Source organism: Cervus elaphus, chromosome 22 (assembly GCF_910594005.1).
Source record: "Cervus elaphus chromosome 22, mCerEla1.1, whole genome shotgun sequence".
NCBI classification, from domain to species: Eukaryota; Metazoa; Chordata; class Mammalia; order Artiodactyla; family Cervidae; genus Cervus; species Cervus elaphus.
Window position 1 is genome coordinate 18,955,299 of NC_057836.1, and position 16,350 is coordinate 18,971,648.

Sequence of the window (16,350 nt, forward strand, 5' to 3'; positions counted from 1 at the left end):
TCCACACAAATGACTAGGCCGACATTTTTTTTTTTTTTAATCTTTTAAGTGTTTTTGTACAAAAAATGTATATTTTTCGCATTTTTAAAACACCAGAGTATGGGGGAGGGATGCAAACAAGTAACAGAAAAATGCTTATATAACATCATTTTCCCTGCTTAGAAAAGAAAAAATACCATTCCAAAGTCCAAAGATGAAATATCTAAAAGTATCTAAAAGTCCAAAGATGAAATAATTTCATTTTCTTTCCTAAAGGCTAAAAAAGCCCCCTGCTTATTGATTCCATCCTCATGTGGCCAGGGGAGCCACGTTCCTCTTCAGCGGCCCAGGCTCCCTGTCACACAAAGATCAGGCCAGGTTTCTGGGCATGTGGCCTAAATGGAAGGGTGGAAGCATCAGAGGTTTAAGCCCCTCTCCCCACGGAGATATGCTAGGTAAGAAGACACGTCCCTGAGCCAGAAGCAAGGACAGGCGCAGCAGGAGCCTGCACCCAGGGCCGAAGGTGGCAGGGCCCTGCATGTCCCACTTCTGCTTCCATTCCCTTTCCAGGAGACTGGAGGGCACCAACGGAAAAAAAAAAAGCCAAAACAAATGCCTGTGAAGGAAAGTGCAACGTGTTTAGAAATACTGGTAGAGGGAACATTTCAGGAGTAAGAAAAGCTCTGCCAGCTTTGACTGCAAGTGGGAGAAGCAAGCCATCAAGGGTATCCCACTACAAGGTAAACGGACTTCCTGCTTCTGCAACCCTGGTGGCACAGGAGGTCCATTTCAGCATCCCTTCCAATGGGCTGGACTTCCGGATTAGGTATTTTAGCTGCAGGTGGACCAGTAACCCAAGATGATAACCCAGGGCCCAGTTCCAGCTGTAAGGTCACTCCAGTGCCAGCCAATGATGTTTGGTTACCTTGTAATCCTGGGAAATTTCACAGTTTCCATCCTGACCCGAGGTGGGAGAAATAAGTCTACAACCTCTTGGTCCAGGCTCAGACCAAATGGCAGTCCTTGGATTGTGACCAAGTAATCACTGCAAAACAGTTCCCAGCAGCAAGTTACATCCGGACTCTCATGGAGACTACTGTAGGGCAGAGTGACAGCATGAAAGCAATCAAACCTATAAATAATGTTTTTTTTTTAATTAAAGAAATCCAGTGTCTCAAAAACTTGTGAAAATGTGTTTAAAAAAGAAAGTCAGGGAGCCTGCTGCACCCTTTTGCTCACAGTAACTCCTCTACTTGTACTTTCTGGTATAAAGACACAGTGCAACAGCCTCTGCTGTGATTGGCCCTATTATATTATCTCTGTCCTGCAGCTGTACCTCTCAGGAGGGAAAACCAAACAGGGAACAAAGGGAAAGGCATTTCTACTACTGACAGGTGGATGCAAACCAAAAGCAAACCAGAAAGCAAGAGCGAGACTGAGGGTGAGATGAGAGACTGGAGTGGAGGCTGCTTCAGAAATCTGCCAGAGGATGCTTTGGTTTGGGGGCTGAAGAAGCTGGACATCTAAAGTGCAATCACATTGGTAATAAATGATCATCCCTTTCTTCTGACTCCTCCCCCAGCTGATCATCCCCCACACCACGATAGGCAGCAGGCACATTTCGGGGTTTAGAGCGGCATACAAAGTCACAGCCATCCTATGGGGGAAGAGCAAAAGAAGTGATCATGTGAAATCAGCAACTTTCAGGTGGGCACAGTGTGTTTATTGTCTAAGAAGGTGGCAAGAACTAGCTTTCTCCAGGGATAATGAACAGAAAACCCCAAAGCTCCAGTGATTGGCCTAAACTGAATTTGGGGAAACACCCTCTCCTCATGTAGGCCCCTAAATAGCTGGATCAGTTTCATAAACCTAAGCAACAGTACCGTTCTTCCAGTCAGTCTGGAAGGTCAGACGTTAAGGTGCTATGTTACTTATTACCCTGTATTAGGGCAACCAATTGTCTTGGTTTGCTGGGATTTGGGGTGGTTTTAGCAGCCAAAAGTCCTGTGTCTCAGGAAACCCTCAAGTCTGGGCAAACCAGGATGAATGGTCAGTCATCTGTTTTGTCTCCCAGCTGCCCTGTTACTTACTGCCACCAGGTTGCCAAGATCCTGCCAGAAGGCCAAGTGGGGAAACTGCTCCATTCCTTTGGCTCCGACCACCAGTCGCTGGTACAGGAACCCCCCGATGATATAGACTGCGACCAGTGAGGCAAACCTGTGAGGGAGAAAGACATCCATACTCAAAACCCGAGAATCAGTAAAGCCCATTCATTGTTACCTGTTTCCTAAGCTGTTCCATAAAAATGGAATAACAAAAAGGGTAGTCAGTTGAAAGAAAAAGGGGGCTGGTAGAGCCTGCGAGAACCAATTAGAGTGCTGTCTGTCTGAGAAAACCTTTGGATCAGAAAAAAGCAAGACAGTGTGTGACTCACTTAGGGTTGAGAACAGTCACCATTAGATAAACAGTCCAATTTCTTCAAAAGTTCTAATAATCTAATAATGGGAGAGTAATAAAAACTGTCCAGTCCTCCAGTAGGGAAAAAACCCCATCTCCAAATGCATATATTATTGGGGATAAAACATTAAGTCTCATTTTTTTAAACTTGCAGAGTTTAAAGAGGATATTCACAGACTTCTTTCCCCTCCAATTATAACATAGCAAACAAATGCACACACACTATTTGGACCCGTATACTTCCAAGTGATTGCTGAGTTAAAAAAAAAGGTTTGGACTGATAAAGGAAGAAGGACTCACGTGACAAGTAAGATAGAACCCACGCTAAGGTGGGAGATCTCTGGGGAACACGCCAGGCTGCTGTCCATCTCAAAGAGGTAGAAACAATCTTGGACTTTGCCTCGCTCCTCAGACACAGGGTTAAAGTTGTCCTGATGGTAAGAGGACAGACAAACATTTATGTGGTAAGGTGTTTGCTTCTGACGCCTGTCTGAAAAGGAGCACAAACCCACAAACCCCCCCTAAACATTTGCTTTCTCTTGGTTTAAGAACTTATTTTCCATGTATGATGGAAGACGGATGCCTCTGACTCAGGGAAAAACTGAACTACTTTTTAAAAATTTTTTGGCAGCTACCAAATGGCATTTGTGATCTTAGTTCCCCAACCAGGGGTTGAACTCACGTCCCCTGCACTGGAAGTGGCAAGTCTTAACCACCAGACTTCCGGGGAAGTCCCTGAATGTCTAGTTTTACCTCATCCACCCCAATTGTCTTGTTCCCTCTGGACTTTCTGTACCACCTCAGGTCAGTCCCTTCATCTCCTCTCTAGGCTCCTAGGCTCTCTAGGCTCCCAGGCCCCGGGGTGCCTCACCGCTAGGGTGTGTCGATTGCAGGAGATCATCACCACTGCCCGCCGCTGCTCCCTGCCACAGTGGTTGTCATATTCATCTCCCCCTTTATAGATCAGCATGATCCAATTACCTGAGGATGGACAAGGAAAAAGGAGCTTGGGGGTGGGGGAAAAGCAGAGACAGACCTGGGTACTGTGGGAGCGTGGAACCAAGTTCAATGAAGTTGGTTTTAGTTAAAATAACCCTCAGGATGAACTCTGGTATACCAGAAATACCAGTTAAAACCCGCCCCTTTACAACAGCTTGTGTTCCCTTGTTAAGACAACTAAGAACCAGATATGCATACAAGAATAATCTTGATTTCCCACACTAAAAGTAGGCAACCGATAGTGCAAATACAATTATGATCCATACTTAGTCATGACTCACATTCTCTGAATACCTGCTAACATCAAGAGGCTTCAATTACTGGGTGGCAAGGGAAAGCCTAAGATCTTAAATTAACCACAGATAAATTCAAAGTAGATGACTTTGAAGACTGGGGACACTTTTCCTTCTTCAGTATTTACTTGTTCAAATTTCTTTTGCAAAACCATTTGATTAATAATCATGTGAGGTGACCAAGGTAAGGATTCTCCTTCCAACTTTGCGTATGAGAAAACAAAAAGTCAAATGATTTTTCAAAGTCATAGGATAAGTAAATATGAGCTGGATAAAAAATCTAGTCTTCTGACCCCAGCCCCAAACTGTTGACATTGTGTTTTATTATGTTATTTACAGCAACAACAACCTGCACTTAGTTATTTATCTGCTTAAGGGAATAAAATAAACCATAGTTGCTCACATAGTCCTTTCCAGCAATGATTTTATGGCTTTTGAGAAATATTATCAACATAACTCAAGTTGGTGGGGAGACTTTTGTAGAATGACTGGCCTTCAAAAAGCTTAATTTCACTTTAACACAAACACATAAATGTCCTGAGCCTTGGTTGTGGTGGCGTGGTGGAGCTGGGTGTTTTGTGGTTTGCAGGTATCTCAGGTGAGCTGAACCACACACATCCATATGATACAGCCTGGGAAGGGCCGAGACATACAGGGTTATCACAGGGATTCAGTGAGCTGATCAACAGGGAGACTCTTACTTCCATTGAAGATCTGAGTCTCGTTGAATCTCCCAACTACTGTCTCCTTCCCGTTACTTTTGTTGATCTGCACCAGGCCTGCCCCGGAGGAGTGGTTGCCAGCTTCTCGGCACACCCGGAACACATAGCTGTACATGTCTGGGCTCTGGCCCACGGTGCTCTCAAAGCTGGGAGCAGAAATGCAGAGAGAGGAGGAAGAGGACAGTTAGAGCTGTCAGCCTTAGAAAGAGAAGCCTCTGTTCAAACAGTGTGTTCAACTTATTTATCAAACATCACGGCTAAATGTCCTAGTGAATATCTGTTGCATCGTGAGGTTAACTATGACCCAGACAGACTAACTGTTGATGACAACTGATGAAAATACAGACTCCAAGACAGTTAGTATTCTAGATATTTCTAGAATAATTGTCCTAGACTACGCTGAAGTATTAGCTAGTACCTCCCTGTGAATAAGGGTGTACGTTCATGATATATATCCTAGTTCCTTAAAGATTATCTTCAGATTTATGTATCTGAAGATTCTTGACACTTATGATGACATGTTGTTGTTGCTTAGTCATGTTTAACCCAGGGATCAAACTCAGGTTTCCTACATTGCAGGCATATTTTTGACCATCTGAGCCACCAGGAAAGCCCCCTTCACTTTCATTTTCAGTGTCCGACTCTTTGTGACCCCATGGACTGTATTCTTCAGGCTCCTCTGTCCATGAGATTCTCCAGGCAAGAATACTGGAGTGGGTTGCCATTTCCTTCTCCAGGGGTTCTTCCCAACCCAGGGGCTGAACCCGCATCTGCTGCTTGGCAGGCAGATTCTTTACCACTGAACCATCTTGGGAAGCCCGTATGATGATGTAGTAGTAGGCCTAAATATGTTCATCTGATACTTCTGAATATCAAGGTATCGAATAATGCTTTTTAATTCCTACAAGCTGGTCTGTTGGGTCCAATCTTACCAACAGCTCCTCTTCTGCATAAAGTACCTGCACATCACTGCTGAACACTGGGCCGAGCACGTGCTCTCCATCATACAGTAAAGCAAGACAGCATGGCCAAATAAGGCCAACGTTGTTAAAATACAGATTAGAACCATCTCTCAGAGGAGGTTATGATACATGTATTCCCTCTATATTCAGTAGTAATATAACAAAAATTAATACAGTCAATAAGAGGAGATTCTTTAATAAAGTTGTTTTTTCTCAAGGCCTTTAAGGTTCTTCTCATTTACCTTTTGTTAAATAGTGGTGTCAGCCTCTTCAGGAGAGCCAACTCTTTCTCTGATTCTTTACCCTTTTCTCCCACCAGGTCGCATGTTTTCTCTTCAGTCTGCCAAGATTCTCTGACTGCCACGGAGAAGAGCAGCAGCAAGAGCAGGCCAGTCCTCCAGGAGCTGTGGAGGGGGGACATCCTTTTGGGACAGGGAATGTGTATTTTGGGGAAACAGGGAGAGGATCGGGGAAAGAAATAGAGCACATGAATGTGTAATAAATGAATGGCATTTTTTTTTTTTTAACCTGTTAATCTTCCACCCACCACCTATTACTTTACACTGGACAGTTTTCTTCACTATTATGATGTGGGGCTTTATCTTCTTGTCTCTACTTCAAGTCTTTTTTTCCTCATTATCTAATATACAGAATTGGATGCTTAAGTCTCCAGGTTTCTTTTTTTCTCAAAACTTTTATTATCTTTTAAAAAATAATTTCATTTATTTTTGGCTGTGCTGGGTTTTCAGTGCTGCATGAACTTCTTTCTCGTTGCAGCAAGCGGGGGTTACTCTCTAGTTGTGGTGCGCGGGCTTCTCATTGCAGTGGCTTCTCTTGTTGTGGAGCACATGTTCTAGGGCTTGTGGGCTTCAGTAGTTGCGCCTCCTGGCCCCTAGAGCACAGGCTCAGCAGTCGTGGCACATGGGATCAGTTGCTCCAGGGCATGGGGGAACCTTCCTGGACCACGGATAGAACCTGTGTCTCCTGCATTGGCAAGTGCATTCTTTATCACTGAGCAACTAGGGAAGTCTTAAAACATATTTTAAAAGACTCTTCCTACGTGATTCCCTCACCTGATACCACTCTCATTTCCAGTCTTTACTGTGCCCCTTTCATGTGCAATCAACAAAGTGGACAGCAGAGTTAGTGGGGCAGAGTTAGTGTACACAGACAGTTGTTGAGATTTCTGCAATGTGTGCATAAAACAAGAATACATTTTTGGTCCTAGAAATTGTCAGAAGAATCAATCAATGGCTTAGAGAATACTTAAGTGTCACCAATGAAGAGTATTTTGATCTTGCTGAACAGTAAGATTCTTTGGCACCTGCAACAAATAGTACCTTTCAATATCTCTGTGCCAAAGCACCTGTGTCAGGAAACCCATACATCTATACACATATAGACACACATATAATATATATAATAATATCTACCTATCACCTGTGTCAGGAAACCCACACACCTATATATATATATACACACACACATACATTAATATCTATCACTTGTATCAGGAAACCCATACAACTACACACACACACACACACACACACTCACACAGATATTAGTATCTACCTATCACCTGTGTCAGGAAACCCATACATCTATACATAAACACACACACACATATTAATATCTACTTGTGTCAGAAAACCCATACATCTGTACATATATACACACACACATATAGTTATCTATCACCCGTGTCAAGATACTATATAAATCAATCACATTCAGTCTAATTCATAGGTTAAGTCCTTCATTGAACATAACTATAGAGCTGAGAAAAGGGAAAGCAGAGAACATAAAAGAATTACTTATGACAGCCTGATGGAGATATCCTTGCCTCCACCATTTGGTGAGAAGTTAGGTTGAGATGTTTCATTATTTAAAGCTTAATACTAGTTCATTAAAACTACTTAAACCCTCCTCTTAAGATAATACTTGAATTACAATGAACACTTGATAAGGGCTAGTTGAAAGTTATTAAGAAAGATGTAAAACAGAGAAAGAGACCTGAATACTTTGGGCCCTAAGTCCTCATTTTAATATTCAGAAGCATCTAACAGTCTTTGTTCATACTTACCACAAAAATGATGAACAGAGATTAACATAACCACAGCACCTAAGATTTGACATCTATCTGTTCTGTCTCATCTCTAAAAAAATCATTCAATCATTTAAATGATAGGATGAACAAACTTCATGAGGTCCAGATGAGTGGTCTGAGTAAGTATTCTAACACCCACCTCAAGCCATGAAATCCAAGAGTTTCTAGATTTCTAGTAAGTATACCTGTCTTCCTACATTCCAGTTGCTGATAACTCTTGAGAATCACCAAGTCACTTTACAATTAACACATCCAATTCATACGATGCTTGAACTGTTTTAGGTATGGAAACATGTGGCTCTGTTTTCCAAACTCATTTTCTTTTCTCTAATTTCATTTATACACCTATGAATAGACTGTAGTGAAAGTGAAAGTCGCTCAGTCATGTCTGACTCTTTGCGACCCCATGGACTGTAGCCTGCCAGACTCCTCTTTCTATGGAATTCTCCAGGCCAGAATACTGGAGTGGGTAGTCTTTCCCTTCTCCAGGGGATCCTCCCAACCCAGGTCTCCCGCATTGCAGGTGGACTCTTTACCAGCTGAGCCACCAGGGAAGACCAAGAATACTGGAGTGGGTAGCCTATCCCTTCTCCAGGGGATCTTCTCAACCCAGGAATTGAACCAGGGTCTCCTGCATTGCAGGTGGATTCTTTACCAGCTGAGTTACCAGGAAAGCCCATCAGGCTACTCTGTCCACAGGATTCTCCAACCAAGAATACTGGAATGGGTTGCCACAACCTCCTCCTGGGGAATCTTCCTGACCCAGGGATCGAACCCACGTCTCTTATGTCTCCTGCACAGGCAGGCAGGTTCTTTACCACAAGCGCCACCTGGGAAGCCCCTTTATACACCCAGGATACACTGATTTACTATTGCAGAAGAATTCACTTTGGTATTCATTAATCATCCCCCAGGCCATTGCTACCTGCTAATTTTATAAAGTATCACCAATTTTCCTGATACAAAGATTCAATTCTTCCAACTTTTTCTCATTTACAATAAAATATATTCTACTACAAGTCTAGACTTTGGCCTGAATACTCTTTAAAGTCCCCTAATTCTTCTTCATGCTGGTCCACTGATTCCATTGATTCTATTTAAAACTTAAAATAAGCAGAATTTAATAGGTACTAATAGGTACCTGAATAAATTTTCTCCACTATCCTAAACATATTTTTTTTTGAATGTCTGATCTTACTTATTTGTTACTCTTAGACCATCTCATTTTTTTTTCAAAGGGACATCTCATTTTTGACTGGACTCAAGACTCAGAGGTAGAAACTCTGAGAGGGGACAGCTTTCATCTCTTAGCAATCTGTTCCTGGAGTCTTTCTTTGGCCCACTTCACTGTCTTGGCCAAAAGCTGAGCATCTCCTGGAGCCTGTTTCTCATTTTTCTTACTATGCTGTTTCTTCAGACAATACGTTGACATTTGTGTTGCACAATACTGGAGTAACAAGATGCTGAATCTTGGGAGCTTTGGTCCTAGGTTTCTCACCTTCTTTGTTTAGGGGCTACTTTGCAGCATACTTGTGGCCACACAGAAAGACCACAGTGGATTCTGCTAGCTCTTCTGCTAACCCCAAGTGACAAGCCACAGTTGCATCAGTGAGGCCAGGAGTATCCTTCTCTCCCTCTTTTATGATGACCAAATTGAGAACACTCAGACTGGCATCCATGTACAGATTTGCACTTTCTCCAGTCCTCCTTGGTCTGTAACAGGAATGCCCCTTACTCCGTAGCAGGTGCAGGCTCTGCCATGGGTCCAGACACCTTCTTCATGGGGAAACCTTGTTTGCTTGTCCCACCTCTGATTCGGACCACACAACTCTTCCATTCTTCACCCAGAGCGTCAACAGCAACTTCTGCATCTATACATTTCTCAGAAAAGACACGAAGTTTTTGTTCATTGTCCATTTCAATGAGTTTCTGACAACCAGTGGCTAGGAAAGAGATGTTCAGCTTCATCCTGAAGTGGCTGACCACACCGCCAAGGCACCACAAGAAACAGTTAAACAAAATTACACTTGATGTTCTGTTTCCCACATTCCACTAGGGCAATCAATACTTGGGAAGTCATCTCCCTGACTTGGTGTCTGCAGAGAGTTAAGTATAGCCAATCCCAAAGTCTGAGCATGCATGTGTCCTAAGTCACTTCAGTCTTGTCCAACTCTGTGACCCTATGGATGGTGGCCCGCCAGGCTCCTCTGTCCATGGAAGTCTCTGGGCAAGAATACTGGAGTCATTGCCATGTCCTTCTCCAGGGGATGTTCCCAACCCAGCGATCGAACCCGTCTCTTATTAAGTTTCCTGCATTGGTAGGCAGGTTCTCTAGCACTAGTACCACCTGAGCAGCTCCCCAAATGTGAGACTCTCTCCCATAAATACATTTAGAGCATCAATAGAAAATAGTTAACAGAGTGCTTGCTTTTTGCTAGGAATTTAACATGTGTGAAAGTGAAAGTGAAGTTGCTCAGTCGTGTCCGACTCTGTGATCCCATGGGGTGTAGCCTACCAGGCTTCTCCATCCATGGGACTTTCCCAGGCAAGTGTACTGGAGTGGGTATGTTAAATTCCTTCTCCAGGAATTTACTGCATAGGGTGGTTTTGGTAAGGCTTAACTGGTTAATGTATGTATGGAATTTAACATACATTAACCAGTTAAGCCTTACCAAAACCCTATGCAGTAAATACAATTACTCTTATTTTACAGATGAGAAAACTAAACACAGTAAGTGAGCAGTGTGAACCAGATAGTCAGGCTCTGAGCTCATGGTTTACACTAACCACTACATGTACATCTTCTTTTCACATTAATTTTTTGGAATGATCAGAGCAGGCAGCCAAAGTCTTGCTTTCTTTTTGACAAAGCAAGAAGGGGAAGTGACCTCTCACAGTTCACAGAATAGAAGGCGGAATGAAGAACCCAGACCTCCAACTCCTATCTTCCCTAAATTAACTCACTGCTCAACACACAATGTGACCAACCGACTAAAATGAAATGAGGCTCCTTTTATTAGATTGATACTCTTTTTTCCAGGACCAGCTTTCTTGAGGGATGCTCGCACAGAAGGCTGTGTTCTTTGGCTTCGAAGTTAGTTCCTTATCTGTTAACAGTTGAGGATTTCTTTTCCCAAATTAGAACAAAGACTCTCACACAACTAGAAAAGGATGAACAGCTAAACACCCTGCAGTCAGCATTAGTTGAATTGAGCTATCTTTTATTTGCTCATTGGTTCAAAAAGATAGGATAAGAATAAATTTATATTCTTCTCTTTCTTGCTTAAGGTTTGGCTACATTTGAGCTGCTTCTCTGATTCTGTGGCGTATGCGCTAAGAGCTTTATCTAGATTATGTTCATTAATCTTCACAACCCAGAAAAGCAGGTATAATTTCCCCCACTTTACAGATGAAGAAACTGATTCTTATAGAGCTGAAATTACTTGCTTTAGGTTATACAAGTACTAAAAGGTGTATGAAGTTAATAAGGCAACCGGAATGAGTCATGGCACAAAGATATTTTCTGAAAACTACCTGATAAAAAAAAGGAATGCAACAATGTATCAGTAAGGGGATGAATTAGAGAAGGAAATGGCAAGCCACTCCAGAATCCCTGCCTGGAAAACCCCATGGACAGAGGAACCTGGCCAGCTACAGCCCAAAGGGTCTGACACGACTGAGCAACTAAGCAAGCACACACAAGGGGATGAAATCCAAGGGCTGGGTAGTCTCTTTTTAATGTGCTACAATTAGATTCTCAAGGTGCAAGTTTAAGCAGCAAGGCTTAAAGATTTTGAAGCATCCCTTTCAACTTTCTTGTTCTATAACCATAGATTCATTTGGGTTAATGCTAAAAAATTCTCCTTCAATGGGATGACTGGAGCCAGGAACTGGAAAGAACTTTACATCGCTGGGCCCCTGTACCACTCACTTTCCCCAGTCCTTAAGACTAGCCATGAACATTTCCCGTTTGTCACTGGAATTTCTACTTTCTTCTCTCTGGCTCATTTTTGATACGGCGGCCCTTATCTCCAGTCTCCAGCAGCTCACACTTCTGGAAGAGTAGCCCTAACTAGCTGAACAACTCAACTCAACGTTGAAAAGCCTTAGGAAATCAGCTCTATGGACCAAACGCTGAAGCTCCCTACAAAGAGGAACACAAATCGCTCTATGAGGACTCTTAACACACATTCACCTCCCTCAAACTTCCTAGAGGGCTCCAGACAATCGCGCTGCGTCTGGTCTCCCGATTTTCCAACTGCTGAGGGCCATACCCTTTACAAACGAAGCCCCTTGACCTCCCTCCACGATGCGGGCCAAAACCCAGTCTACGGGTATGTAGTAACAACTCGAGCGGACTCCAGACTCAGCGATCTTCCTTTCCCTGCCTTCCAAACACTTAAATCCCCTCTCCAGTCTTGGAGATCCTTTCTCCCTCACTCCCTCGGGGACTCTGTGACTCCCCAACCTCACGCCTCCGTTTTTCTGCCCTTGGGCTCCTTATGTGGAGTTTTGGGCTAAGACCCGGGTCAAGCGAGACTTAGAGATCCCGGCCCCCGTCACTGCCACGAGGGGTGAGCACTCTCCAGCCCCTCCTCCTCCACGCCCCTCATACTCACATGTCACGTGCAAAGAGAGCAGGCAAAGCTCAGAACCCCCGGCCCAGCAGCTGCCCGTCGCTCGGAGACAGGGCAAGCGAGGGGCTGGCCACAGACCCGGATCCCAGAGCTCGTGGCGGAGCCAGCGTCCCTCCTAGCGACTAGCTGAGCTCCACTCTGGGAACCGGAAACAGGAAGCTCCGGGTGGCCGCTGGGCAACTGCTCCTCCCACTAGACCCCGCGGCATGTGACCGCAGAACCATTTGGCCCCTTTCCCCTTTCCGGCCTTTCAGATCATCCCGGACGCTGATTGGCCAGGATCGTGGGCGTTAGGCTCCTTCTCCACCGTAACAACTCCAATCCCTATCGAGAGTTGCGAGTTTAGTTCCACCTTTTCGGGTTGCGTTTCTACTAACGGGGGTCCCAGAGTCCCACCTCCTGGCCTCTCGGCTCGGGCCCCCAGTCACGCGGGGTCACGCGCGGTCACGCTCCCTGGTAGGTTGGACGGAGGGGGCACGTGAGGGCGGTGGCGGCACGAGAGGGCGGTGGCGGAAGCGGAAGTGCAGGGCGGGGCCTGCCCCCAGGCTGTGGCGGGAGCTGTAGTTCTCGCGCGCGACTGCTTCTCTCTGGTGCTGTTTCAGAACGGGTGCTGCCTCAACGTCTGCCGCCTGAGGGGGACGCTGGTTCGCCGTGTGCCGGCCGCGAGTCGCTTGATGTCCAACGTCGGCATCTAGACGATAGTGGAGAGCGTTGACTGGGTCGTCATTCTGACTTTCTTAACGTCACTTTACGTCCTGTCTGCGGTTTAGTACCCTGAAGTGTGACGGTTGTTACTATTCGACTTAACCTTGTCACCCCTGTGGCATTTTGTGTGATGAACACTCTGCAACCAATTCTGACCCGAGCAACTCCGTTTTGGTCTTTGCGCCTTGGCCGAGAGCCTTCGCGGTGTCCCTCACGTCTGGCGTCTTAGCCGCGTGTTGAAGTCCTACCCGTTGTGAGAACTTGGTTTGGATCCCCAGTGACCCTGGGACTCACCCTCTTGAGACGGAATCCCGCCGTCCTTCGAGTGCCCGCTGGTTGCTCCGATCAGCTTCAGGCTGGCTTCCTTCTGCTCGGATTCCTCCGTTGCATTTGCCTCCCTCTGTCTTGGCGGATGGGGACTAGATTTTGAGTTGTTATCTTCACCAGACCTTGAACAGCATTTTGAATGAATAATAGAAGAAGCCAACACTTGCGTAGCCCCGCGGTGCCCGGTACTGTTGAAAGTGCTTTAGGAGAGAATGAATTCACCTCCAAGCTCACCTTAATGAGGAAGTACCTTATCCCAACGTTACAGATGAATAAATTAAAGGCGATGGAGGTTAAGTTACCTACCTTGGGCTCCCCAGCTCTTAAGTTGTGGAGTTAGCATTCTGTTTTCATCGTTTAGGGGTAATTAGTTGTATAGGTGTATAGAATCCATCCTGAGTCTTTTTTTTTTTTTTTAATTACCTGGGGCATTCAATTCAGGCTAGGTGGCATATTTGGGTTGGGTTTGGATGTGTCTTTAAAAAAAAAATTGAAAGATGAGTTGCTTTCTGGTAATAAAAGTAACTAATAAAAGAAAACAGTGAACTATTAATCAGAAATCCATAAAGTTACCACGAGGTTGTGTATTTCCTTCATGAGGGTTATTTCTTTCCTCTTAGAAAAAAAAACACAAAAACGTTGTCAACTATTTCGCCATATCATGAAATTTACAAATACATTTTAAAATGGTTGTATAATTTGCTGCATGGATTGCCAGTCATTTAAGTCATTACTATTGATTTGACCTTATCAATTTATTCAACAAGATACTGAGAGCAATGATACTGTTACAAGTTTGGGGGATACAGCAGGGAAAAAAACCAAAAATCCCCTTTATATTGAACTTTCATTCTAAAATTGATGTTCATTTATTGGTCATTTCAGAAGTCTTCCTCTTGGTCATTTCCCAGAGTAGTGTTAGGCTGGAGGGAGAGAAGTGTACATGTGGGAGGTGGAGAAAGGTACTGAAATGCAATTGAGTAGGGCTTCCCAGTAGAGTAAAGAATCCGCCTGCCAGTGCAGAGGACACGGGTTCAATCCCTGGTCGGCAAGATCCCCTGAGAAGGAAATGGCAACCCTCTCCAATATTCTTGCCTGGGAAATCCCATGGACAGAGGAGCCTGGCAGACTATAGTCCATAGGATTGCAAAAGAGCTGGACAGAACTTAGCAACTAAACAACAACAAAAGTGGAATAATTTCTTCTTCAGGAGTGGGGGCAAGGGAGAACTTCCTTTTCCATCCAGTTGCAAATGACCTGGGCCACTCCCTGCTTCTGAGGCTCAGTGCCCTTTCTGGGAGCCACCTGTCAGAACTGATCTCAAGGTTCTTGTCAGAGGTACAAGTAGAAGTTAGAGGTTATTTTTTGCCTTCCTGCTCTGGGCCTCTAGCCTCTTCATTAGCAAGGATGCTCCCCACACTGCACCACATCCAGCCCCTCCTCCCACATGCACAGTAATGGGGTCTAATAATGGGGTCTGAACCAGTAAACTGTTAGTAGTAAACTAGTTTACTTTGTTTAGAAAGTGGTTTTATTCACATATACACATGACTATATATAGAATAGATAACTAATACTAATCTTCTGAATAGCACAGGAAACTCTATTCAGCACACTGTAATTACCTATATATGCAGATGACACCATTCTTATGGCAGAAAGTGAAGAAGAACTAAAGAGCCTCTTGATGAAAGTGAAAGAGGATAGTGAAAAAGTTGGCTTAAAGCTCAACGTTCAGAAAACTAAGATCATGGCATCCGGTCCCATCACTTCATGGCAAATAGATGGGGAAGCAGTGGAAACAGTGACAGACTTTATTTTTGGGGCTCCAAAATTACTGCAGATGGTGATTGCAGCCATGAAATTAGAAGATGCTTACTCCTTGGAAGGAAAATTATGACCAACCTAGACAGCATATTAAAGAATAGAGACATTACTTTGCCAACAAAGGTCTGTCTAGTCAAGGCTATGGTTTTTCCAGTAGTCATGTATGGATGTGAGAGTTGGTCTATAACGAAAGCTGAGTGCCGAAGAATTGATGCTTATGAACTGTGGTGTTGGAGAAGACTCTTGAGAGTCCCTTGGACTGCAAGGAAATCCAACCAGTCCATTCTAAAGGAGACCAGTCCTGGGTGTTCGTTGGAAGGACTGATGTTGAAGCTGAAACTCCAGTACTTTGGCCTCCTGATGTGAAGAGCTGACTCATTTGAAAAGACCCTGATGCTGGGAAAGATTGAAGGCAGGAGGAAAAGGGGACAACAGAGGATGAGATGGTTGGATGGCATCGCCAACTCAATGGACATGAGTTTGAGTAAACTCTGGGAGTTGGTGATGGACAGGGAGGCCTGGCGTGCTGCGCTTCATGGGGTCGCAAGGAGTTGGACACGACTGAGCGACTGAACTGAACTGAACATACATACATATATGTATCTATAAATGTGAGACAGGTGTATATGTCTCACATTTTCTCTAACCATTAATTGATGGACACATGTTATTGCCATGTCTTAACTATTAAAAATAATGCTGCAGTGAACATGGAGGCACAGTATCTCTTTGAGAATGTGACTTTATTTCCTTTGGATATGTCCCCAGAAATGGAATTTCTGGATCATATGGTAGTTTTATTTTTAATTTTTTGAGGACCCTCCATACTGTTTTTGTAGTGGCTGAACCAATAGTGTTATTCTGTTACCTTTCTAAAAATGTCATTTTGTTGTCTTTCTCCTTTTTGGTTTCTGATGAAAATTCAGCTACCATTCTTGTCATTGTTCTCCTTTGTTAATGTGTTATTTTTGTCTGACTGCTTGCATTATTTTCTCTTCATCTTTGGTTTTCAGCAGTTTTATCACATTATTCTTTATGTGTGATATTCCTTTTATCCTCATTGGGATTCATTTTCTCATAGCTGTTAGGTTTTGCACTATATTTGGGGATTATTTGACCATTAATTCTTCAAACTCTTGTGCTTCTCTATTATATTTCTCCTGTATTTCTAGAGCCTCAGAAATACAGCACTTACGTTTCACTACTTGACATTATCCTACAGGTCACTGAAACTCTGTGAACTCAAGAGAAGTTCATTTCTTCCTCTTTTCTTCATATTAGAGAATTTCTAGCAATAGATCTTCACATTCACTGATTTTTTTTACATTCACT

At 43.9% G+C, this 16,350-nt stretch overlaps 1 protein-coding gene and 1 long non-coding RNA gene across 3 annotated transcripts; one reads left to right on the forward strand and one right to left on the reverse strand.

Moving 5' to 3' along the window:
* Window positions 1–12: 12 nt before the first annotated feature.
* M6PR (mannose-6-phosphate receptor, cation dependent) lies at window positions 13–12,652 on the reverse strand. Of its 2 annotated transcripts, none has more exons than XM_043880897.1 (7): window positions 12,556–12,652; window positions 5,655–5,834; window positions 4,430–4,596; window positions 3,308–3,417; window positions 2,737–2,867; window positions 2,070–2,196; window positions 13–1,636 (listed from the first exon to the last, which is right to left on the reverse strand). In XM_043880897.1, exons 2-7 carry the CDS (start codon window positions 5,831–5,833, stop codon window positions 1,514–1,516), a joined length of 837 nt encoding a protein of 278 aa, XP_043736832.1. In that variant the 5' UTR covers window position 5,834; window positions 12,556–12,652; the 3' UTR covers window positions 13–1,513. The 2 variants fall into 2 exon arrangements, with proteins under 2 accessions (XP_043736832.1, XP_043736831.1); XM_043880896.1 differs by lacking the exon at window positions 12,556–12,652 and adding an exon at window positions 12,142–12,431.
* LOC122680049 lies at window positions 12,458–13,456 on the forward strand. The gene is made up of 2 exons (XR_006336590.1): window positions 12,458–12,615; window positions 12,762–13,456. It is a non-coding gene; the product is annotated as an uncharacterized LOC122680049 (long non-coding RNA).
* The last annotated feature ends 2,894 nt before the right edge of the window (window positions 13,457–16,350 follow it).

Coding starts and splice junctions, on each gene's coding strand:
- M6PR (XM_043880896.1), bottom strand. Junction 4,597..5,654: donor ACACCACTATTTAACAAAAG/GTAAATGAGAAG, acceptor TTCTGCTCCCAG/CTTTGAGAGCACCGTGGGCC. Junction 3,418..4,429: donor GACTCAGATCTTCAATGGAA/GTAAGAGTCTCC, acceptor GTCCATCCTCAG/GTAATTGGATCATGCTGATC.